The 25184-nt window shown below is 39.5% G+C and overlaps 3 protein-coding genes across 3 annotated transcripts; 1 reads left to right on the forward strand and 2 right to left on the reverse strand.

Annotated features, from left to right (window-relative positions):
• Positions 1–52: 52 nt before the first annotated feature.
• LOC140935372 (uncharacterized) lies at positions 53–6039 on the forward strand. Its single transcript, XM_073384922.1, has 2 exons — positions 53–1987; positions 4996–6039. The coding sequence occupies exon 1, from the start codon at positions 417–419 to the stop codon at positions 1962–1964; it is 1548 nt and encodes a 515-aa protein (XP_073241023.1). The 5' UTR covers positions 53–416; the 3' UTR covers positions 1965–1987; positions 4996–6039.
• An 842-nt stretch (positions 6040–6881) lies between these two features.
• Positions 6882–9585, reverse strand: LOC140935373 (uncharacterized). The gene has a single exon (XM_073384923.1). The coding sequence runs from the start codon at positions 9244–9246 to the stop codon at positions 7675–7677; it is 1572 nt and encodes a 523-aa protein (XP_073241024.1). The 5' UTR covers positions 9247–9585; the 3' UTR covers positions 6882–7674.
• Positions 9586–13225: 3640 nt separating this feature from the next.
• LOC140934011 (uncharacterized) lies at positions 13226–23427 on the reverse strand. The gene is made up of 7 exons (XM_073383697.1): positions 23287–23427; positions 19439–19640; positions 18694–18864; positions 17842–18033; positions 17094–17369; positions 15574–15865; positions 13226–14502 (listed from the first exon to the last, which is right to left on the reverse strand). Exons 2-7 carry the CDS (start codon positions 19629–19631, stop codon positions 14019–14021), a joined length of 1608 nt encoding a protein of 535 aa, XP_073239798.1. The 5' UTR covers positions 19632–19640; positions 23287–23427; the 3' UTR covers positions 13226–14018.
• Positions 23428–25184: the final 1757 nt, after the last annotated feature.

Here is a 25184-nt window from a genome sequence, read left to right on the forward strand (position 1 = left end):
ATGGCTAGCATTAAGATATGCAAGGCATATTCCTATTCAATCCATATCACACGGCGGGGAGGGGCTGTAGGAGGTCAGTGGGGAATAGAGACGTGTCACTAATAACAAAGTTATTAACCACACAATAACGAAATGACTTAGGAGCTGTCAAATTAAAAACAGTGACTGTGAAGTTCATTGCTTTCCACTTTGCAAAGTGACCATGACTCATGGACAATGCCTCACAGCTTCGCCTCATCATCGAGAACTACACAGACGTCACTTCACTTTTGTAGTTAACTAATATAGTGGAGAGGAAGCCACAAGGAGGAAATTAGTGCCATTTGAATAACAACGAGTTTAAATAAGGAACACGACCACGTCACAAATTGTTTGCTCTCGCTTGTTTGCCAAGCGCCAAAACTTTTGTGTTCGTCATGTTGTGCGGACCAGTCACTATGAAAGACACGAGCTACGAGCCGTCTTTGTGGAACCGAAGGATTTCGGAAAACGAAATAATGTACAAGGAATGGGGCTTTCACGGGTCATACGGTCAACAGCGTGTTAACGATTGGGATCAAGTCAAACTGAATCTTTCACGATTTTCACAATCCCTTGTTGATGTTCGAGAGAGAGTTCCGACCGCAGCTAAAATTGAAAGTCAAGACTGCTTTCAGAGCGAGAGAAAAGCATTGTCAAATTGGTCCTCGACAACGGAAATTGGGGCAAGAGAGATGGAAAGACCCCAATTTCAAATTACAATTGAACAACCAATTCGACATGTTACGCCTTCCAGCACAAGCAGCGTTACATTTCCTTTGTGGTCTAAGCCCCGCGGTCCTTACGGTAAAGGCCGTCGTTCATCTGACGGTTTACTGGCTACAGCTATTCCTTTCTCTGGAAGAAAAGCAATGGTGTTTAGCCCTTTATCTGAGGAGCACAGCGCGAACGAACATCGATCTGCTCAAACTGTTAACAATTGTAACAGCAGGGTCTCGACGCTCAATTGCCGCCGATTTTCCGATGGTTGCTTTCGCAGTGTTCCATCGTACAAAGAATTCAGAAAGGTCAGCGTGGTTTTACCACAGCCCCGGAGAAGCGTGAACGTAGAATCGGTGGAGGAAAGTAACACTGAAGACTTTCCAGACGAGAAAAAACTACAGGATTTTGAAAGTGCTGATGGCAGCGAAAATGAGGAGGACGACCGTTGGAAGGAATTAGTGGCAAAGGCACAAGGATTTAAGAGCGGTGGCGTAAACGGCGCGGGTAAACCAAGAGGATTGCAATTGGAAGACGTAAAAGAGAACGTTAGCCGTTCCTCAGAGATGGAAGAAGCTTACAGCGACATAAGCAGCGAGGCCTCTTTCTCATCCTCCAGCAGCTCATATCACTCATCGTCTGACAGTGATAGCCAGTTTGGTAATGCGCGAACATTTAACCCTATGTCCAGAGAAGTAACGAACTGCAATTCAACTGAAGGCCACACAAGTGGGAGCTCTAAGGCTGCAGTTAAAATCCGCCGAGCTTCCATTCAACCTAAGTTTAACGGTTTCTCAGGGAGCAATCATACGCGCAGATATTCAGTAGCAACGTTTAGCCCCACGCGTTCGTTTGACGCCACGAACACGGCAAAGCTTTCTGGCTACAGCACGCAAAGCGCGTTAGAACAAGCGCGGCAACTTCTTAGCAGGTTGCAGTCAGAAGGAAAGAACAAAAATAAGAAAGAGAGACTAGAAGAACTAAGCACAGCACTCAAGTGGATTCTAGAAGAGCTTAACCGCATTGAAACTCCAGACAGGCAGCTAGTGAGTTTGTTTATAAGTTTGCGTGCCAAAATAGTAAACTTAAAGGCTGATCTAAAGTCGGAAGAATTTGATGCGACCTGTGTCGATCCTGCTGAAATCGGCAGCGCCCTACCGATGCAAAAACTCATGACCGAAGCCAGCATTGACAATGCCTGTTCCAGACGGTTTAGCTGGTGCTGAAAAGAAAATATTTTCTGTTGCAGGTAAGTTGTTAAGAAACTTGTTTTTCTTGCACAACACTTGATATTGTTTCCGTTTCACGCGTAACAGTTGGGATAACGCAACAAGGCTTGGGCCCTCAATGGCTTTATAGCCGAACAACTTCAAACTGTGCTAGTGTTTGCGTTGCACCTCAAAATTAAAACAAGTCTCAATGTACACAAAGAATAATAATGCTTGTTATCATGAAGATTCAGTGAAGAGGGGTATTAACATTTTGATTTCCTCGAATAAAATTAAAGTTCTTTTTTAGTCATTGCCCAGCTGTTGGCATTAGGGCCCGGGGGTGAATAAAATAATTGCGTGGGAAAACCATTCTTCCGCGAAAACGGTTATAAGAGTAATGATCAATTTTTTAACAGCCAAAACAACATTCATTGTCTTCTACTCTTATCAGGAATTTCCTTTGTTTTGCAAATTACTCAAGTTCTCTTTTGAAGCCACTAGATTCAACTCAAACATACTAAACTGAGTTACATGTGATCCATGACGATGGTTTTTAAAGGAAACGTGGCCTTTGTCCGTTCGAAATGGAGAGCAAATAGATACTTCAAAACATATCATAGCATTCTGTGATTTCCGATAGCCTGTCATGAAATTGGTAATTTGTTCATCTTCGTTTTGTAAATAAGAAGTTAAGACAATGTTTGATTTTTCTCGACTTTCTTAACTTCAACAAACGTGTCATATTGCAAGGTTAAATTAGATCGAAAACGAAAGTGGAAAATTCGGGAAAAGATCTTAAGGTTTGCGTGTTTAGGCAGAGTATTTTCATTATACTAAAACAATATATTACTCAAGGGTCACAAGGTTAGGCTGGAGTAATCTTAGTTCAAAGGAACGCAGTGCAAACATTTAAGAACAACGTCAAATTAATGAGACGTTTTCAATCATGTGATTTGTCTTCGCCTATCAAAGGATCGAGACAGGACTTTCCTATTAGCGGAGGTGGCATACAAAAAACTTTCTGACGCAAGTTATATTGAATGAGTCATTTTGGTCGTTTTTAGGATGTTAGTTTTGTAATAAGACCACTACCAGTCACTATTTGGTAACCCATAATATTGCTAAAGGGGCCCAACGATAAAACTCATCCAAAGAAATAAAGGCATTACCCAAAATTCTGCCGAAGACTTCATAGAGTTTTCATTTTGTTGCTGGTAACACCATAGAGGATTTTTTACACAGGTTTTCAAAGTCAGAGAACAAATATTCTTGACGTATAACTCAGTGTAGGAGTGCTTATATTCAATACTGTCGGAAATGGTACTTCTAGAAGTTGAATTTATAATAGTGGTGCTCATTTAACTATTTTTAATTGAATGATTTGTTTTCTGTCCATAAAGCTGAACACACAAAAAAATTGTACCTAGAGTTTTTTATTAAGTATGCCAAACCTCCTGCGATATTTGTTTTAGTTTGTTTTGTTTTATTTTCTTTTGTATTTTATTTCTGCTATGAGGATCATGTCCAGACATGTAATGATTACGAAGCACATTAAACTGCCTTATTTCTTTTTCTTAACGTAAATTCAACTTCTCGTTTTTTTTGTATCTTGGAAATTTTATTTGCGTTCGCACGGAAAAGAAAATAATTAGCTCGTTCCGGAACTTTAATGATTATGGTTCATTCGCGTGTCACCGCGCGCGATCACACAGTTGCCGAGATGCTAAGGTGAAAACTGACGTGCTCTTTTTAATATCCAACAGCTACCAAAATATATTTGCGACGAAAATGGACTTAATACGAGTTAACACAGGCAAGAAACGTGGCAGTAATTGGCTAGGAATAATTGGCTAACCGTCTTAGAGCAGAGCTAATCCTATGTAATTTATTGTGTATTTGTGAGTCGGGCAAGAATCACGTTCTTTCAGTCGTGTGGATAAAATCTGATATATTGGCATTTGCGAAACAAAGTTTTGTGAGTTTAATCAATATAATCCGACTATTGTAATGTTGAGCGCTGAGACTCATGCTGGCAGGCACGTATAACTTATGGTACTGCATGACTACTTAAATAGTAGAGGGAATATGTTTTTGATATATGCGCTGTGATCTGTTGGAAAAAAGAGAGCTTCTCAGACTCTTGTCGCCTTTCAAATAACGGGCTTGATGAAGAAATAGGAAAACTATAATGATTTACCGGTCGCTCAAAAGAGTTTTGAGTGACGTGAGAAGAGTCGCAAATATTTTACAAATATTTTAAACAAAAAACTGAAGATGGCTCTTTTAAAAAAGCAGGCTCTTCCTTTTACAGTCCTGTTCCAGCTGGTAAACCGTGTTAGTAAAGGCTGAGTACGAGCCAAAGGCCCTGTGATATCAGGCTGGAGCTTGTCTTAATTTTCATAGCGTGGCGTGAAGCGACTAGGAATATTTCTTCTCCATCCCCCTCCCCCCCCCCCCCCCGCCGTACCCTTCTGCACACGTAAGTGCTGTGAGACATAATGAGAGTGAAGCTATATCCGAACATTAGGATTGATTTACAGCTCCTGATCGAGCGAATCAATTAGCCCGCGATTTCTCCCTGAAGGGAAGAAAACAGATCCGAAAGATCGGCGAAAACCGAACCTTTCCGAAAGCTGCCTCGTCCCCTGTCGTCTCTATTTAGGTCGCACGCTGAGAACGGAAGGCGCGAAGCGTGACAGAAGGGAGCGCGAGGGGTGATGGGAAGGAGGAAAACGTCATCCCTCGCGATCGCGCTCCCCTTGACCGCCCTTATCTCATTGTAGGAGACTGAGAGACGACTGAGGGCGAGTCAGGCCTGAAAATATATCCTCTAAAAAAAGAATCTCCACGACGAAACTTTTTGATGGCAGCGTTTAACCTTCAGTCTGTTGAAGAATTACTGGTTTAATAGTACTGAGAACAAAAAGGAATGAAACTCCCCAGTACACTTAAATGTGTTAAGGTATTTTACAAGATTAAATATTCTTGAAGACTTCAAACAAAAACTTTCAAAAAAACTTACATGTAATGTCTTTAATCTCTTTAGATTATGAAGCGTTGTGCAAGAGGGATGAGCGTCTATACGTGACTACTGCAAGTAGAACTTTGTTGGTATTTTAACATAAAATCAACTTTTAAAAATATTGGTTGTTTGATAGACAAGCAGTGACTCTTTATAAAAGATAGAAACGTGAGGCACAGCCCAAGTGATTTTAGACGTCATAACAAAGTCTGAACTGCTCTATTTGACCATAAGAAAACTGAAGTTACGTAAAAGCTACGATTTAAAGAACTAATTAGACATTCATTTTTTTTCTTTCTGAATGGTTAGAGGTTTTGAAATAAGTGAAAAGGTCATGTATTAAGAAGGTGATCTGTTTTCAAATAGTCTCTTGTTAACTGTATTTATGGTTTAGTAATTAGTATATGAATAATTTTGGAAAAAGAAAAAGTAGTAGAAATTATAGTGATTCACAATGTAAATAGATAGTACGTGCTATGAGTTGGATTTTATATATTAATTCAGTTGTTTTGTAGGATAGAATCCGATAGCCGTGCTTTTTTATTGTCACAATCGTACAACAGACAAAACAGAAAACAACTGTTATTTTATCGATCTCATAATTGTTATTGGTGTACACTTAAGCCGGATCGAACTACATATGTATCCTCTGACTTTCTCCTTTTCTTTACCTTTAAGCGTCTTAGAGAAAAGGATGTGGGATGAAGAGCGAGTTAAGGGCTCCACCACTTAATGTAATCCTTAATTTATCTTTAAGGTTTTTCTCTGGTTAAAAATCAATATAATTACTGACAATTTGCTCTACATGAAGCAAACTAAGCAAGTACGTGTACTAGCTGATTTGGGTATTTGTATATGAACATGCGTTAACGCTTACTTAGAGTTTCAAAAGTACAAAAGCATGTGTAAGGTAAAAACTTATAAACAAGATTTTAAAATATATCAACTCAGACAATTTTATGGTAAAATCTACATAAATGATAATTCTGTGTGTTACAGATAACGACTAAAAGGAATTTGCTTGACCCTTTTATACAATCAAATGAGCAATGAAGATAATTAAACGTCGATTATATACAATGTCTACTTAATGATCTTTCCCACCAATGCCCTTGCCTACTTTAACGTAATAAGCCAACCGGAAGTGATTTTTTGTGGTGATTCCATGTGCTTTGCATTTTAGTGAAGACAGTGTTTTAGCTACACCGTGTTGCCATTTGCGCATTAAGTAATGTGATTGACAACTTTATTTTTTTGGACGGCGAGGGTCGTTTGTTCCCCCACATTGCGGGACATCCAAAAAACGGCTGCAAGGGATAATAACCGAAACCTGGTTTTGGAAATCCTGACCAATCCTGACAGAGTTAAAAAGAAAAAACCAAGTAACATTTTGTGGAAAAATCAGTTGTCAATTTCGCCATTTAACTACTGCTCTTGTAGATTAGATTTCTCCCCTTACTAAAAAGCTAACTAGCCACAATTCCACGCAAAAGGAAGACGAGAAAGTGGGCAACAACACTGAATAAAACAAAGAAAGGAGAGCGAGAACAAAAATCGAAATAGATTCGCCAAAAAGTCAAAGCATGCGCGAGACAACCTATTTTTCGGAAAATAAGCTCTTACGGTTGCAAAACTCAGTTTTAGCCATTCCCAATGTAATTAACCAAAAATCATTCCAAAAAAGAGGAATTGGTGAAAAATGCGGGGTCTTATTTTCGCTACTCGCTGGACGTCTTTAAAGGGTTCAATAAGTGAGGTGGGTTCCTAATAGACTATAAGGCTATTCTCAAAGTGGGATCCACAACTTGCTCACTGAAATTGTAACTCACGTGCACCGGACAGTAATGTAGGAGCTACTCGTGGCACCGGAAACTGAACAACCATTGCAGTAATTAACAGATCTCAGTCGATTTACACATCCATTGTCCTACTTTAATGCATTTAACAACAATAGGATTATTTGCATTCAGTTAGCACTATATGAATTCGCTGCGAACAAACAAACACCGATCGATCAACAGGCGTGAAATGTGCTCTACGTTTTCAAAAAAATTAACATCGAAACTCTCAGTGAAAGAAACTTATCTAACTGAAGCATCTTAAAGGAAATAACACACGTTCAAAAGTTCCTTCCGTCAGACCACTAGACCATTGCACAAATTGCTCAAATTCCCCATAACAATACCACACTATTAGAAATGTCGTTGGAAGATTACGGCCGAGACAATTCATGGCTTCTAAAAAAATTTCGTCTGGCAAATAATCCTGACAAATCAGGTGTTATTACGTTTTTCAACAATTTAAGCCACAGAGGACACAGTCTGTTTATTACTGACCGACAGTTTTTGTATCCCTGAGCTAATCGCCGCCATCGTGACACGTGTATATAGCGTAACTGGCTCCAGTTAATAAACCGTCTGTCACATAATTTTGCGATATGCTGACTAGAATGAATATATTGTTGAATTGGGACTGGGCATCTGCACTGAACAACTTCGAATATACTAGCTTTGAAGCTTGCCTCAATAGTTAGTGTGTGTGGCAGAAACTAATTGCACCACAGGAAACCAAACTTACCGAGCTTTCCAAACTGACGAACAAGCCTGTTTATTGCCTTGTATTAAAAAAGTCCTATTTGACATCTGGACTCATGAGCAACCTGGAGCCAGTTCACTGCGGTATTTATTTCAGTTCACTTGGCAATTAGATCAGACTAGCCCGTCTTGGGAAAGTATTATTAAAGTCTTTAACTACAGGAACGTAAGAAAAGCTAGCACTCAAGTCGATTGAATGGTCTACTATGTCAAACTCGTAAGGTTCGTCCATGTCACTACTTAGGGCTCGTTGAAGTTTGATTTTCCGTATTCCTGCCTGAATCTTCGCAAATGTCCGCATGATGTCTTTATCTTGTGCTCGCAGCTCGGCGAGCTCTTTCCTGATCCACTCGAAAGCCTCCTCGATTTGCTGAATTCTTTCTTTCTCTGTTTTACTTGAAGAGTTCCCGATAATTTCCAAAAGAGCTCTAGCTGTTGGTCGATCTGAGTTCCGCCTTGAGGTAAAAGAGTTATTCAGTTCAGAGAAGCGCCGGAACGGCTGAGAGTCCAAACCGTCCTGTGAGATACCTTCTGGTAAAGTATTAAGCTTGTTCAATCTTTGTTCCTCAATTTCAGCTTTGTCCAATTCAAGGGAAACTTTCTTTAACTTTTTAAACTCTTCTTCAAGTTCTTCTCGTTGCTCTTTCGTTATTCCATTGCTCATTTTCGCCGCTGGCGCAACACTGTCACGGTTATCTTTAGTCCGTGGCGACGGTTGACTGACTACGGCGTAAGCGCATCCAAGTGAAAAAGTATTCGGTGATGAATTTAACTTGTCTTTGTTAGCTCTTATTTCTGATGCATCCTTGACAACTGTACTGTTTTGCCCCCCTGAAGGATTTGTTTTGTTCTCAACTGTGTCCCACGCATCATTGGGCTTGCGCATTAGAAAATTTGGCGAGGCAGGCGTGCTCCTGGATTGCGGTGGAATCTCGACTCGCAGTAACTCTATAAACGGGTTACTTGCAACTATGCTAACATTCGACTTGGCTATCTGGCATGACTTATCTTCCTCGCTCACAAATTGTGCCACTATCGGAAAGCTTTCGTTCTCTCGGGAGTCTTCGGAAACTCTTCGTACCCTTTGAGGAGTAGTTTTCGACCGAGTTGTGTCGTCTTTTCCTCTGCTAGGATTCCTTTCTCCCACGGTTCCATTTGTTCTCTCCATGAGGTTTTTATCAGCAGGCGGTTGATGGTGTTGTTTATCTGTGAGTCCAAGAGTTACTCGAAACTGTTGCCCTAGCTTTCTTCTTCTTGCTTCCCACTGATCACCTGACTCTTTGGTGTTATTGTTGAGATCAAGGGAATGCATTGCATTATGCTCCTTGATAACTTCCATGGGGCTCGCTCCAATGGTCCAAAAACGTGGTCTGAAAACATTCTCTTGCAAAACGTGAAAGCTGTTTTTTCGGGCCGGGCTTCTGCTCTGTGGCCTGTTTTCACTGTTCGCGTAAGTGATTTTTGGTGCTGTCGTGAGCGATATACTTCGTGGGCGTCGTGCAGACTTGCTTCCATCGCCTCGCGAGCGTTTCCATTTGCTATATAAAGTCTCCGAGTTGAGATTTTCAAGAGATCTTGAAAATGTTCGAAGTTTTTCCATTTCTTTACTGCGAAGCTCAACATCGGCAAAATTCACTTCAGTAGTGATTTCTGTTGACGAGTATTGCATTTCTTGAACCATCGGGCCAGGCGTTTTGAGTTACTCCTAGATGAAAATTTTCGTATCCAAACTTTAACAGCTATAATTAAACAAGAGCAGGGAAACAAGTCAGGAAACGATGCACTGAAAAATATTTCCAAGGCCAGGAAAAGTAGCCGGCCGCAAAATTCCCTCACTAAGCTTTTAAATTTTGCTTGGCGTTGCTACGTATTGAACCTTCAAACTTGACCACGTCGAGGATCGTTGAAGATTGTAAACATGCTCAAAGACGAGCCCTATGTTCGTAAGTATAATATAAACGAAACAAAAGCCCTTTAGTTTTGTTGGTGAAAATTAGGTCTAAATTCGGTTTGGGGCAGGACCAGCTTTTAGCTACGGTTGCAGGCTTTGTATTTCTACATACCTTGGTTTTTACTGATGAAGTTTCAAAATACGTGTCAATACTTTAAAACAAAAACTCTCTACGCTGTATTTTAACATCTATGATTTCATGTTTTGAACTGAAGCAAATGCCTTTTACACCACTTTCGACGGCACGCATATCGAAGACACTCGGTCTATTTGAACCCAACCATTAAGCTTGGCGTTCAGGAAAATTTTCAGTAACTTAGACCCCAAATCAGACAAAACAACCTGCTTCAGGAATTAGTAAAATAATTCTTCAACCGGCTTTTGCAAGATAGTGTCTACGTTACTATCGAAATGATGTGGCTTGGAGGATAGTGCATTTCTGCTATGTGTTACGTGGGCTCTTCTCTAAAGCCTTACCTCATGACCTGCGTCAATCCAGGTGTTTTGATTCTCGCGATTTCAAGTAACTGACAAAAAAAATTCCTACACAAGGCCTTTTGTTGCTTTTGAAGAAGGTACCAAGTACTTGACATTCCTTGTTCATTATAGACCGTACAATAAGACAATGGGTCTATCCGTAACTAATCTTGAAAACAGGTTCCCAAGAAAATCATAGATGGTTCTATTCATCCACGTTTAATAACTCATATGGCACCAACAAAAAACAATGTGACAGCTATTGTACCCATCGTGGACCATAGAACAATAAAAAGTCGTTATTATTGTCATGTTAATAGTGCATTGCCTTAAACCTAAAGCAAATTAGTAAGATATCCGTGTAGCTGATTGTACTGCAGTAAGTTTTGATGTGAATTCAAGCACGTACGAGCTGGAAAAAACATCCGGCATATTTTCATGACAAGCACGTAATGCGACAATTTATCCTAAACATCCATTTTCTTGGTATTTACCATTTTCCATGTAAAAAGAAAAAAATATGTTAATGAAAATCTCTAGAGGCCAACGATAATTTAATTTTAGTTGTTTGTGGTTTCGCTGGAACTGACACAAACAAAGTTGTCGACAGTTGTTAAAAGTCCAGCTTCATATATCCGTTTACCTACACACTTTACCTGTGTTTCACCCACCCAGAACATGGAAATTTAGTGCATTTAGTTCCGGAAATTATGTAACTCATTATGCAACCCGTCGAAATGTAGAACTGAGTGTGGAATGTGACACATAATGTAATAACATTACTGAAAGCCCAGAAACTCTTGGTAGTCTAGTCAAGCATGCAATGTTTAATTTGTAGAAAACATCAATCAATATTTTCCATAGGTGTAAAACGTAGTCTCACAGTCATGCAATTAACTTTAAAACGTTATACACTCAACGCAGGCAATTATTTTGAACTAGGAGGAGCAGTGAGAGGCTAAATAGCAAAACTCCGCCTTCAACTCAACAACCCTTTGTTCTTTTTTTTTGTTTTTGCATCGACAGATCCTTAAACAAATTTGAAAACAAGAAATAAGTAGCATCACGGGAAAGTAAACTCCGCGTGAAAACGGGTGTTGAGGCTTTTTAAAAAACGCTTCAGTTGATCTGAGGCCTTGGTCCTACCTGAAATAATCGCACTTCATCCAGTATTACGTCATTGAGAGATCAATCCAAACAAAAAAAATCTAAAATAGCCGGACTCGTGTGATTGAGATTATGGGTGGATTTGACTTAATCTTTGCATGCAAGTGTTTTGACATGCAACAGAATATAACTGAGACAAGCTGAAAAACAGTCACGATTATAGAACTGCTGCCTTTTCAGAACCGAAATATCCGATGTCCTGCCGGACTGCATATTGGCTTATGACGAACTTTTAACAAAAGTTTCAAGTTCAAAATTTTTATTCGTCGGTTGCATAACCTTTTGTGATTACCTCAATCTTTGCATGTAAGTGTTTTAGTTTGAAACAGAAAATAACTAAGATGAGTAAAAACAGTCACGATCATAGAACCGGCTGCCTTTTCAGAACCGAAATATCCGATCTCTTGTACTGAATGTTGCCCCATGAAGAACTTTAACAAACGTTCCAGGTTTAAATGTTTATTCGTCGGTTGCATAACCTTTTGTGATTACCTCAGTCTTTGCATGTAAGTGTTTAGTATGCATGTAAGTGTTTAGTATGCAACAGAAAATAACTCAAATTGAGTAAATACAGTCACGATCATAGAACTGCTGCCTTTTCAGAACCGAAATATACGATGTCCTGTACTGAATGTTGCCGCATGACGAAATTTAACAAAAGTTCCAGGTTTAAATGTTTATTCTTCGGTTACACAACCATGCCGTGATTCTAGTGAGAGGCGACGAAGACAGAAGATGACGTTATGATAAAAAGTCTGGCCTTTAACTTGGACCTGGGTTTAGTCCTATAAAAACAGCCCTTGAAAACTAATAAGTAAGGATTACCATGGTTTTTCCTCGATACAAAGTACATCAAGTGATTTGGCACTATGTAAAATTGAACAGGGCTTTTCTCTTGCACTTGTTTGCAAGTATATTTAACCATAACCAGGGTTTCTTCGAGAACTGGGGCCCGGGTTTAGTATAAAATAGGATGATTTATTTAAACTTATTATATAACAACCAATGAAATAACAGGTTAGCTTTCGCGCGGAAACATGATATCTCAACACGTGCAAATAACATCGCACGTGAAAAGATCACCGTTGCTATGGCTACATAATAAATCGCGCCTTGCACAGCAAAAAATGTTTTAAAAGTGAAATGGTTGGTATTTTATTGATGTTTACGTAATAGATAGAACATTACATGGCACTGAAAGAGTTTGTTTTGTTTTCTCCAGAGTCCTGATGCTTCCCGAGACAAAGTCTAGCGAAACATCAAAAAGTCGTGGGAAAACAAAACTGTCTTTTTTCCTGAGGGACCTGGTATTAAATGTTATGTTGTACTCCGTGAGACTTTCACAGGTCGGTACACGAATTTAATTCTCAAAACCACTGAATGAATGATCTTCAAAGTAGTTTCCTTGTATTATGTCCATCGTTTTCCTACACCCTACTAGCTGCCGTATTTCGTCTTGGATAACTTCGAATCGTTGCTTTTTAGCTTGAGGCTCGATTTGCCTTTTTGTGTTGGGATTTATCAAAGTTATCAAATTGACAGTGTTTTCCCGCCTTCTATCAGGCCACTTTCCACCATGCTTTGATCACGTGCTGTTGTATCCCGAGTGGAGTACAACTGATTAACAAATAGATTCCATGTTGCCGTGCGTCTGTTCAGTAATAGATCACAGATGACGTCAAAATGTGGTAAAAACAAAGAAGTGGCAGTGATGTTTTTACCAGATTTTGACGTCACCTGTGATCTATTGCTGAAAAGACCCACGGAAACATGGAATTTGACCAGTTTTCTTAAATATACAATTGGAGTTTTAGCATTTAAATGTGTTAAGGGGCTAGCCCCTAGCTACCTTTGTCATAGATTTAAGACACGTGACTGCGTTCATGACCGTAATACTAGATATAAGAATAACTTGAATATCCCAGCTTATAAGTCAGCTTCTGGGCAACGCACATTTATTTCCTTCCAAACTCATTCCTATCCTTTAGATCTAAACATTTATTATATCGAGTCTATATTTATTCGGTCGTTTAGACCATGAGGGTTAGCCGGACCCTCCCCCCCCCCCCGCCCCGACAAAGGGGAGCTCCCTCTCTCCGTTTTTCCTTTGTCGGGGGGAGGGTGCGGCTACACCTAGGCTACATGAAGGTCTTCCTATTTGTCATTAGAAAACATCTGAAAGGAGCTGTACCTCATAGTTCTAGTTCATACCTTTTAGGAATTGACCATCAAATTGAGTTAAATATAAATAACTGCTTGAAACAGTGAAAGGACGTTTTAAATAATTAGCAGTGCAAATACAAAAACCGACGGATGCCTTGGAAAAACTTGAAGAATTTCATAAACATCATGATAAAAGAAGGATTGTAATTGGAGTTTTTGAAAACTGTTCAGGCTCACAATTTTTCAAACTTTATCCCTAAAAACTTTGAATTGCAAAGTCGCATGAGAGCCTTATTTAGTGTTTGTTATGATTTGAAGCTAACGTTAAAGTTTCCTCTCAAGCCATAGTACAGTAGGTAAAACTAAAGAGTTTATGGAACACAGATTTAATTTTTAAAAAAAGTCACAACTATTGTAGCTTCACAGTTAATGATAAGCTTCAAACTTGGAAGAGCCTATAGAATCGACTCTGGTTAGATAAAGCCATGATAAGTGTTTCCTTTGCTTCCTTGTTCTTCCTTAAGCGCATTTATCAGCTTAATTTTTGCAGTGTTCAATTTCAGGGGATCTCATTCCACCAGATCGCTTAAATCACCCTGACTTTGTCGAGCTCTCTATCATTTTACCTTCAGAAACTTTCCTGGACTATCGATCGCATCGATGTCAGATCGCGTTAGTCTTGTATCAAACCTTGTTTAATCAACTTCGTTTATCCAAGTGAATTCACCATAGTCAATCTCTCCATCGCCGTCCTCATCTAACATGTCAATGAGCTTCGTCAGTTGGTCATCGGTCATGGGAACTCCAATGCTCTTAAGGCCCATTCTAAATTCTTCTCTAGTTACCGACAAGCTGTTATCCTTATCAAACTGGTTAAACAAGTCTATTAACCGGTAATTTTTATCCTCGACATACTTTTTGAGGATGTAGATCAGTTCATTCCCCTTGTTATTTCCAAATCGGTCGTCGAGAGGATCCGGTTTGTCAGACCGTTTACTGAAAGTGCACGTGATTGTGAGTCCCGGATGTTGTCCCAGAAGCAACTCCACGAGTTCTTGAGTCTCTAAATTGACCACGACGCTGTTGAAAAGAATTTGCTCCAAGGCAGAGTCCACGTTGTTTTTCATTGCTGTGAGAAGACCAAAAGCACCGATATTTTGCAGTGGATTCAGCCCAATTCTACAGGAGAGGTAAAAAACTTAAATCAGCACTGTATCCACCCTGTAAGCTTATGATTTTGAAAAACCGCACAGTAATTTTTAGGGAGTTATTTAACGCCAAAAATGGAGTAAACATTTTAGGTACGGGATAACCCCCTTTTGGGGGTTGCTTTAAATCCTAATTTAACTCCAAATTTGGGGTCATTTTTACTTCTGAAAAAGAGTTCTTTTTACACCCAGTCTGGAGTTAAAATAACTCCGAAAATGGGGTTATTGTTACTCCTTACATGGGTTGTTTTTACTCTTTTAGGAGTTACTTTAATTCTGAAAGTGGACTAAAAATTTTAGGTACAGGATAACTGGGGAAATAGCTCAATATCTGGCGTCATTTTTACTCCTGAAAATGAGTTCTTTAAACTTCTTTTTGGAGTGAAAATAACTTCGACCCCGAAAAATAACTCCATTGTAAGGAGTTAAATTAACCCCACTAGAGGAGTTATTATAACTCCTTGAAAATTACTGTGTGGAGCCATACGAAATTAAAAAGTACAAAGATGTAACTAATTTTGATTGTAAAATCGAGCAAGACACTTTTTCACTTCAAGAAAACATCCCTCTACTCCCATATAACATGAAACTCAAAAAAATATAAATAATTCTATTTTTCCTTAATACTGAGTTAGATTCCTTCGCATTTCGAGAATAAAAACGATTGTTGATAGCGCCCCTCCCCCTCCACCCCCATAACCAACCGGCCTAACGCTGGTAACTGGTGTACTCTTGCCCTTTGCCCTACTCAGAGACTTTTGGAAGGTAACATTGTAACTGTTAAATGTCCTGTGACTGTAAAGAGAAACCAACATGAGCGCGAATTTGAGGAGAAGATTTTCAGCTACAAAATATAACTTGAAAAATGGTTTAATGTGTTTATTTATTACAACTTCGTTCAAAATTTTCTCATGATTCTATATGTTTTAGCCCTGGCTATCTAAAATTGTATTGTTATTATTATTACTATTATTATTATTATTATTACTATTATCTTTATTGTTGTTGTTGTTGTTGTTGTTGTTGTTGTTAAGTCACAAACCTTAATATTTTAAGCGTATTGTTGATTTGTAGGCCTTTAGCGAATGCCAACGCTCCCTCGGTGGAAATTCTGTTGTTGGTTAAATCTAAATCAATCAATGTATTATTTTCCTTAAGAGATTCTCCGAACGCTGCAGCTCCTTCATCAGCTAAACCATTCCAAGAAATGTCTAATGTCCGTAGACTGCAGTTAGCACGCAAGCCTTTACCGATGGCCACGCCTCCTTTGCCTCGGAAGTGATTCCAGCTAAGATTAAGATATTCTAATCCACCGTTTGCGTCAATAGCAGGTCCTAGGAAAGAAAACAGAATGACTGAATTAATTGTGTTAGGGTCGACCATTAATGAAAAAGTGTGGGAGGGGTGGGCGAAGTACAAAAAATATTGATGCAAGGGAAAATTAACAAAAGAAATAAGGGAAATTTTAAGAATAATATTCATGCAGCGCGAAAATTCCCCACCCCCGCAATAACTCTTTTAACGGTCCACCCCTTAGAAGGTGTTAATTCATAACATCTGTTACGTTTAATTACGGTTTGAGACATCTGTACACAGGCTCTTCTAACGTCATGAGGACGTTGATTTGCAGCTATTGGATGGACTACAATTTGAGAACTATTTAAGCATTGTCTAAGAACTCATTCAGCTCGTGAGATCTACGAAAAAAGGAGGGGCAAGGAAACTACCTTGGACCTGATTAAAGTAGCCAAATTAGTCCCTAATGAGGTATCGTGAAACCCGGGTAACGGGCATACCAAGGGGACATGCCGTGGTTACACTGAAATGTTTTATCGACGAAAGCACATATTTTCACGAGAACACTTTTTAAAGATGATATATGAGCTTTTATTTAGGACAAACGAAACTTTCCCTTATAACGGTATCCGTATTAAGCGGATGTCCATACAGCGGGGCTCCAATGTACAATGGCTGTACTTTTCGCCCCACAGTCAACTCCCATGTAGCGGGCACTGTAGGGACCTTGAGTTAGTGTCCACCTCATTACCAAGAGCCGTAATAGCGGGATTTTATTTAAGTCAAACATCGGCAATAAATTTTTGCCTGGGATTTAGCTACTCTCTATAATTCAGGAGCACCCAACGACTGCTCTCTGTAAATATCTGTGCAGAGAAGCAGATAATACCTAGAATTCTCTATTACTTGAGGACGTAGTAAAAAGGAAAACTAAAATTTTCGAATCCAAAAATATGATGGAGAGGGAAATAAGAAAAATTATCACTTTCGTAATACGTTAAATTGCCTCTAAAATTTTCGGGAAAATAATACTGAGGCCCTTGTAATTTCGAAAAGACTCAAGTTCCCCTAGGATGACCGAACAGATACAAATTTTATAGCGCCGCTTAGAATGCATTTCTAGACATCTAAAAGTACCCTGGATAGTCTAAAAAGTGTTTTTAATTTGTTTGGGAGGAAACCGTCGTTGGGTGCCCCTGATAATTGGGGTGTTCGTCATAGCAAGGCGAGAGTGGACTGTATATGATTAAAGAAGACTATTCTAACCCAATAACATCCCAGCTTCCTCTGCGAACCCATTATGACTTAAGTCAAGCCATGTCAGTGTTTGATTGACACGGATTCCCTCTGCCAGGCATTCGGCGTCTTTGTCTTTAAAATCATTCCACGACAGGTTCAATTTCTTGATGGTGTTATTGTCAGTGAGCACCTCGGAAATGGCCTGGGCACCAGGGCTCTTTATTTTGTTTTGAGCCAAGTCCAACTCGGTGATGTAAAAATTTTCCTTAAGCATCCTAGAGACGTAACCAGCTCCCTCGGGTCCTATATAAAATTAAGAAAAATAACTCTCTTTAAAAAGACGGCTCCACCTGTACTAGACTTGCCCAAAAGTCGAGCTTAAAATTTTCCTCGCGCGCATAAAGCGCGAGCTAGAAATTTTTACGTTTTCGGTGGCAAAGCGAGTGAGGGAGCGGGAGCTCTTCGCGCTGGGGCTTACCACCGGAACCGTAAACGAGAAGCGAAGGACTTTGAGAAAATCTATACCTGTACAGACGTTCTGCACGAGAAACGCTTTGCATTACACAGAGGAGTCTTCTATACAGTTGATTATTACGGTGAGGGCAGAATACGTTCAAGGGAACTTATCATGATCTTCAGTGCCTTTTATAGATTTTAAAAAAGAGACATTCCTACCCGATTGAGGAAAACGAAGTTGTGTGATTAACATCAAAGTATATTGGGATGTAGGGTTTCATAAGTAAGCAAAGATCCTAAGTCAATTATCGAAACTTACCAATGGCACAGTCCCGTAAGTTCAATGTCGTTGTTGCCGTGTTTCTCATTAGAGCAAACGCGATAGCCCGGGCACCACTCGGTCCCAATCCATGATGTTTAATATCAATCTTTTCCCGTGTGATGTGCTCGATAACAAATGAGACGGGAATGATTCCCAGTTGAGAACAGGCTTCCATATACGCTTTGCGACCTGCAGGGTCAGTTGGATGCCTAAGTTAGTTATTTTCAGCCAATGAACCGATTATCGTCAACGCCAGTTCCGCAAGCGGAGAAAGAGAGATAATAGACATACAGCTATTTTCTGTTCTCCAGTATTGCTGGCTTGAATTTGTGAGACTTACTTGATGATCAACACTAGCGAAAAAATCTACCTAAAAGTTAACTGTATATGAAAACGTCGGTGTTCTAAAGTCAACAGGCGAAAAAGGGCAAAGAAACCGTTCTGCTTCTGTACAGTTTTGATCAGTTTTTTATAGTGAACCCTTGCACGTAATATAAGCAGTAAAGGACCTAGTCTGTACAATCATGCAGTTCAATCACCCAGCCGAGGAGATCCCCAGTATCCTCATTCCACTCATTTTACTTAGTGTAGTGGGGTGTGGAAAGCCTGGTTATTCTCTTAAGAGCCACTTATCGCAGTGTGATCATAGGCCGCCCCTGTTGTAATGGATCGAGTTGGTAATGACTCGTTATTCAGTTTTCCATGTTCCATAGGATTGAACAATAGTTAACAACCCAAAAATAGGAGCATGACAAAAAAGCAACCACGCTGACGCCACGAAAAACATTACCATTTTGCAGCGGTTTCAATTAAAATTTACTCAGTGCTTGGTGAAATTGTGCAGTTTACCTGTGCGGTCGTATTCTTCTCGGGGTTCTTCGCAGTCCAAATCAGTATCATAATCACTGTCCTCCGCAGGTTCCCCATTTGAAAGTGCTTGTTCAACCTTAGATGAACCATCCGCTGGAGTAGGGACTGGTGTCAACCTGCTCTTCCCAGTACCCGCCCGCTTTGATTTTGCTGCAAAACAATAAAGTAGGAAAAATGCGCTATTACAGTTTTACTGGATACGAATTACTTCTTGTAACATTTTAATAATATTGGAACCGAGTTTCGTTTATTCACTGAATCCTTGCGCATTTCCTTAAAAAGCCGGGCCAAACTTATTTTTGGCATTAACTTAAAAAAGTATATTTTCAATGAACACAATTTGCTTATGTTTATGATTTTTGATTTTATGATTCAATCCATTGACCTTGTTTAAATAAGACCTCAATTTGTCACTTTACCAAAGTGCCTTCATCGTCTTGATTTTTAAGGCCTTTTATAGCTGTGGGGAGTTAGTAGTTTTGTTGCCTATGCAAATTTAGTAAAACTATACCGACCTAATTCTATCTTTCTAATTGCCTGAAACTAGGGATAAGTTCCAGCCCGAAGCATCCCTTTACCCGGCTTTACCTAGGCGCCCAAACATCAAAACCTGTTTGTCAAATAGCTTTATGTATTCTTAATCCATACGGATACTTTTTCTTCAGTTTTTTGTCTTCACTGAACAACAGAGCCACAGGGAGAGAAATTTGTATTCAATACTTACCACTCGAAGGTCGACTTTTTCCTGATTTTTGTCTGCTCTTGGAATCACCTTCTGTGATTATACCAGACTTGAGCTGAGTCGTTGAGCTGTCTATCCTGATATTCTCATTGGCATCTACGTCTTGCACATTGAACTCAGGCACGCTATGCGGACCTGGATTTGGTTTGTCAGCGTCGGCACTTTCAACAGACATTTTGCCAATCTACAGGAAGATTTACAAAGACTTTTAAATTTTTCTATTCTTAATTATCACTGTTTAATTGATTAATGTCGTTTTGGAGGGAGATTTTTTGTAGTTTTGCCTTGCCTTTTCTCGAATTTTAGTTATTACGATGGTTCCAAGAGACTATAAAGGGGACAGAGAGGGCATCCCCCATATACACCCTAATCCATAGGTAATTCGTCTCGAGTTATTTTTAACACCACAGATCTCAAGGGGGATAAGACAACAGCCAATCACATAGCGCGAATGTGTTCCGCGTGGATGACCCACGCTGAGAGCCACGCGTCCTTCACGAAATGACGCAGAACAAAATGGGGGAAGACGCGGAGAGCGATTTTGCTATTCCTTTTGTCGACGAAAACGACTACAGCGAGATTTCTGTGAAAGCTGTGTCAGCGAATCCGAAATTAAAAAAGAATCGCCCTTCCTCTCTTGTATAGAGCTAACAGTAGAGCAGGGAAATCCTTAACACACTGAATATTCTCTCAAGATCATTTATAATTTACAGTTTGAAGAGAGCAATTTCTGGTTTGATGTTTATTTTTTTCAGTCTTTATAGCGATTATTCCTACCCACTTACTTTGTCAATTGTAGGCGAACCCTCCTAAAGCTGAATTTCAAGGGACCATATTCAAGCTCAGAAAGAGAAATAAAATTTCGTCGTTGCTTATTTACGTCCTCCATAAAACGCGAAATTAGGCATTTTCACGTCGTAGTCGTGCAAAAACGGGAAAGAAATGAACAAAAAAGTGTGTTGCACGTGCGAAAATGTTGTTTTGCTAATTAAACCTATTGTTTTTTTGACGTTCTAGTTGTCGTCCGCGTCGTTGGATCTTAAACTCCCTAAATTGTACAAACGACCGGTTTCAATAGACCGGTGAAATTTCTCATTTTATTAAAGCACTGAGGTTACGACAACTTCGAGTTAAACTGATTTCACGGGTTGTCAAAGAGTCCAGCGATTCCTTTTTCCCAGGTGAGCGCCGACTCATTTCGCTTCAATATTCAGGAATGCTCTCGATCTTTTTACGCTTTCATTGCCTCTCGCCCGACATGTTTTGCACGGCGTTTGGTCATGCGAAACCTCCACGAAACATCCACGCCTCGCGCGAGGTAACTTTATCCCGATTCTAAAAATAACTCGAGACGAATTACCTATGGAATAGGGTGTATATGGGGGATGCCCTCTCTGTCCCCTTTACAGTCTCTTGGATGGTTCGTAATCCAACGTTCAATGTTGCTGAATCAGAGAGCAACAGAGTCCAAAAGCATCGTGATTTGCTGCTATCGTACTCTCTCGCACTCTGCGTAAAAATCTACTAAGAGCATGAATGAGTGAACTGGGATTCAGGCGAAGATTTATAAAGTTTCTTAAGTATTCAGTTATTTTGTTTTGTAATTCCTAGTAAAAAGGAACTTCTGGACGCTTCAAAACAAAATTTCCATCTGCGGTCTGATGATTTCTAAAAGGAGTGTAATCTCTTTGGTTCGACATTTATTTTCCGTCTGTGTTGAGATGGAACGCCACTGACAGCTTTGATTGATTGGTCGCATTTTAAGCTAACTGACTAAATTCATTTTATATAAAAGAAAAAAAGTTCAAAAAGCACCCTTAAGGTATCAGTTTTTCCTGCCAAAAACCAAATTCAACGCCTGCGTCGGTCACTGAAGGAAACTGAAGTTTCGGAGATCAAATAAGACAAAGAAAAACCGCCTTAGAAACTTTGACTCATTTTCTGTTTTTAACCAAAACTGAAAGAATTCCAGATGTTTTTAATTTGTTTCCTCGTGATAATTCTCATTGATATCGTGCACGATATGTTGTTGACTGGTATTACTAAGTGCAGGGGATCCATTTTAAGGAGGCATTAAGTCTGCCTTTTCACTACTTAACGGCAAATATACTTGACAGTAACCTGTCATAATCCTCGAATATCAAAAAGCCATTACCCAGCTAAGCGACATTTTTTTTCTTTTGTTTTTTTCTCTCTTTTTTTTTGTAAAAGATCCGACGAAATCCTGTAGTTGTCCCAGTTAAAGCAATCGAGTGACAGGATGCTTACCAAAATGACTGTTTCCTCCATTATTTCTTGGAATATATTGAAATGTGAAAGACTTTGTAGTTAACACAATAGATTGCCACCTGATACAGTGAGTGTTAATCTGGATGTCATTTCGAAACTAAAAACAATAAGATGCATCGCCTTTCATAATCGGCCGGATCACACAGCTGATTCTAATAATAATTATCCTACAAACTGATTTGAAATATTTTGTATTTTTGAACCAGATAAAGGACGCTCTTCATAACATCATAGATGCATTTATTATGTCGTGTCCTCTGTCGTAGTTGATTCAGTGTAAAAGAAAAGTTAGCAACTTTAGACAATTGTCTTTTCTTGAATATCATTTTCTATCTTTCTTATGTGTATTTTATGAATGAACGATTTTATTTCTTAGTAGTAATAACTTTTAACGTTTTATTTAATTGTAATTTTTGCACACGACCCCACAAGCCTGTAGCTTTGAATTAATATCGTGTATAAATAAAGGTTGTATGTATGTACGTATCATATGGTCGCCACGCATATTTTCGACGTACATTGTAAAAAATGGTTTCATTTCTGTTGTCATCCTCCATTGGTCTTCGAATGTCAATTTAGTAAGACGCCTACGGAAACCTTGTTTCTGTGTCAATTTAGTTGCCGTTTTAGTCCAACGACCTTTCCTAATAGATACACCAACTCTATCCAAACTTTCTTATTAACAAAAACAGACTGTAATTGGCATATACTCTAGAAACTAATTCCAACACTGAAATAAAAGGTTGACTTATTTTGAGTTTGATAACGATAAGTTTTTTATTTAGACTCCTTTCGGTTAACCCAATCAAGGAAAAACACAGTATTCAAATGGCCACTCACACTCCACCCCCGGTTAGTTTGATTCAAGGTGTGACGTTAATATAAGATGGCCCGCTGGCTAGGTTCGTACGAAGAAAGAAGACTTGAAATAGAATATTGCGCTGGAATAAGAAAAAAACCTGGATATATCCTAAAACTAAATGCTCATCATCCTTATTTTAACAAAGAATCGTCTGCTGAATAACTTCACTTCACTCTCGTGACTATTTTGCAGGTTTTTTTTCTTTGATTTTGCCACAAAACAAGAGCCGGCGAAAATTTGCGCGTGCTTTGGTCTTCAGAATTTGGTAAGGCCAAATCAGTTACGCTTCAGTCTAAAGTTTTTTTTTTCCGGTCAGCAAGTATGGAAATTAAACTGCTCTCAGCGTTAGAACTTTTGTAAAAACATGGATCGGTCGCCGAGCAATTTGCATTCATTTATTTCATGTTCTGTACCGTGGCTTGTCAGAGAACTTGTGCCACATTTCTTTCACTTTGTCATGACACATCTTGTAAAAACCCAGCCGCAGTATATAAAATGTAAACAAGCAGTTTACTAAGTTCACAACCAAATATATTATACCGAGAAGGAAACAAACGAACAAAGACTGTCTTAAGCAAATGACAAACAAATGATAATGACTCCCAGTGAAGCTAAATGAACAATGTGATATAAATGTTTTAAGCATTAACAAGATCAAACAAGCTTCTCTGAGACTTACCTTTTCCGCTAGGCTTTCAGTACCTTGCGTGCGATTAAGTTAATGTATAAAAGTTTTTGTGTTGACGTCTGCGAGTAAAATGGTGAATACATTGATCAATTTGCACCGTCAATCCACTTGAATGCAATAAGTTCAATAACTGTTGCTTAGCGACTCTAATGCTTTTTCCATAAATACTGATCAAGCCATTGTTTTTCGGTGTATCTCTTGAGAATTCACACTCAACTGTCGTAAAAGCGGAATTATATGGTATCTGTAATAGGAAATATTCTGACATTTAGCTTTGAAAGCTCCGCAATATCACAAATTGAGACGGCAATTATTGGTGAATACAATCAAGGAAATGATTTGCTTTTTCGATCAGCTTTACTGTTCATTGTTTTTACTCACTAACTACGATAGTTGATGTGCGTGTGAGTATTGTCTGCTTTCTGAATGGAAACTTTTATTGACAGTGGGACAACTCTAAATGTAATGTATTCTCACCCGAAACACCCGCACACAAAGCCAAATGAGCCTAAATGCATAAGATGTGGGAGAATCGGCCCGAGGCTTTGCGAGGCGGTGAACCAGGAGAGAATACGAGGTATGCTCCATCGCTGAGGGGAGGATGGTGGGGCGAGAACTGCTATAGAGGGTGCCGAGACCTATACTTTACTAGAACTGGCTGAATAATCAAGCTGCAGGCTGTCTTTAAACTTAAGGGACAAGGTCCGTGGGTATGCCGTGTGTTCTCCCGGGCCACGCTGAGAATGTTAGGAAGTGCATTGATGCTAATTTAAGCTTTTGTGCGTGTTTTCCCAGTGAGAATAACAGCCTCTTTTCAGTGCGCGCTATGCATCGTGATGCCGGATCGCGAGTTAGAACTCTGATCTAGTTCTCATATCCCACTGACCGTCTGGTGGTGTCTTGAACTCATCAGAAATTTTCTTCTTGTCGAAAAGGGGCGCTTTATCACCAAGAGCTAAGTTAATATCTATATCGTGGATTCTTTAGCAGCCGGAGCAAACAGAGAACTGAGTAGCACCATTTTGGAGCCACTTGATTACTCGTGTTCTGGAGTTGCTCTGAGCTACATGCAGGGTGTCAACAATGTTGGGAGTTGTTGCGGCACTGTTGGCGGCAGTGGTATACAAACGGATACAACTGAAGCTCCCAACAATGTTGGGACCTGAATTAGCAGATTTCAGCCGGAGCTCTCGTGGTCTCGTAAGCGACCACCTGGGGAATCCAAAAAAGTCTAGTCGCAACAGTACAGTCTGCCGTTTACGAGAATGGGCTCTCGTAAGCTACCATGCACGTGAAAAACAATAGAATGGTAGAAAGCTAGGCATACATAGGCCATGCGCTGTTGGTAATCCGTAGGGAGTTTAAGCGACGACGACGGCGACGGCAACGAGAACGGCAAAAAAGCAGTGGGTTTGGATTGGTAAACCAACAACACACTTTTTTGTACATTCTTAAGCCGTCGTTGCACGACTACAAGGTGAAAGTGTCTAATTTCACTCAAGACAACAACTTTCCTTTTCCTTTCCTGAACTTTAATACAGTCCTTTAGAATTCAACTCCAAAAAATTTGCCAACGTTTGACGAGGAATTAAACTAGATGGAACAAGCGCGATAAAGTTTGAGGCAGCGCTAATTCACTTTTTAAGTGACGTTTTCGTAGTTGTCTCCTTCGTTGTCGCTTAAGCTCCGTAATAATAATAATAATACCGAATAACTTCAGCAGCATTGAGAATGGACACAGCTTCAGTCGACTATAGAAAGTTAAGGAATTATTACTGAGCTCGCATATATCGGGGTCTTTTACCGTCTTGAGAAGTTGCCCAGCCGATCCCCTCTTTCTCAAGGAAACCCACTTCCGATTAAGCCGATAATTTCTTAACACCAATTAA

Source organism: Porites lutea, chromosome 4, assembly GCF_958299795.1.
Source record: "Porites lutea chromosome 4, jaPorLute2.1, whole genome shotgun sequence".
Lineage (NCBI taxonomy): Eukaryota > Metazoa > Cnidaria > Anthozoa > Scleractinia > Poritidae > Porites > Porites lutea.

Bases quoted from the DNA above. Each gene is read 5' to 3' on its own strand.
- LOC140935372 (XM_073384922.1), top strand. From the start codon at position 417: ATGTTGTGCGGACCAGTCACTATGAAAGACACGAGCTACGAGCCGTCT.
- LOC140935373 (XM_073384923.1), bottom strand. From the start codon at position 9,246: ATGGTTCAAGAAATGCAATACTCGTCAACAGAAATCACTACTGAAGTG.
- LOC140934011 (XM_073383697.1), bottom strand. From the start codon at position 19,631: ATGTCTGTTGAAAGTGCCGACGCTGACAAACCAAATCCAGGTCCGCAT. The intron at 15,866-17,093 runs GTTAGAATAGTC...TTTCTTTCCTAG, and splicing joins GGAAGCTGGGATGTTATTGG to GACCTGCTATTGACGCAAAC. The intron at 14,503-15,573 runs GTTTGTGACTTA...CCTCTCCTGTAG, and splicing joins AATACGCTTAAAATATTAAG to AATTGGGCTGAATCCACTGC.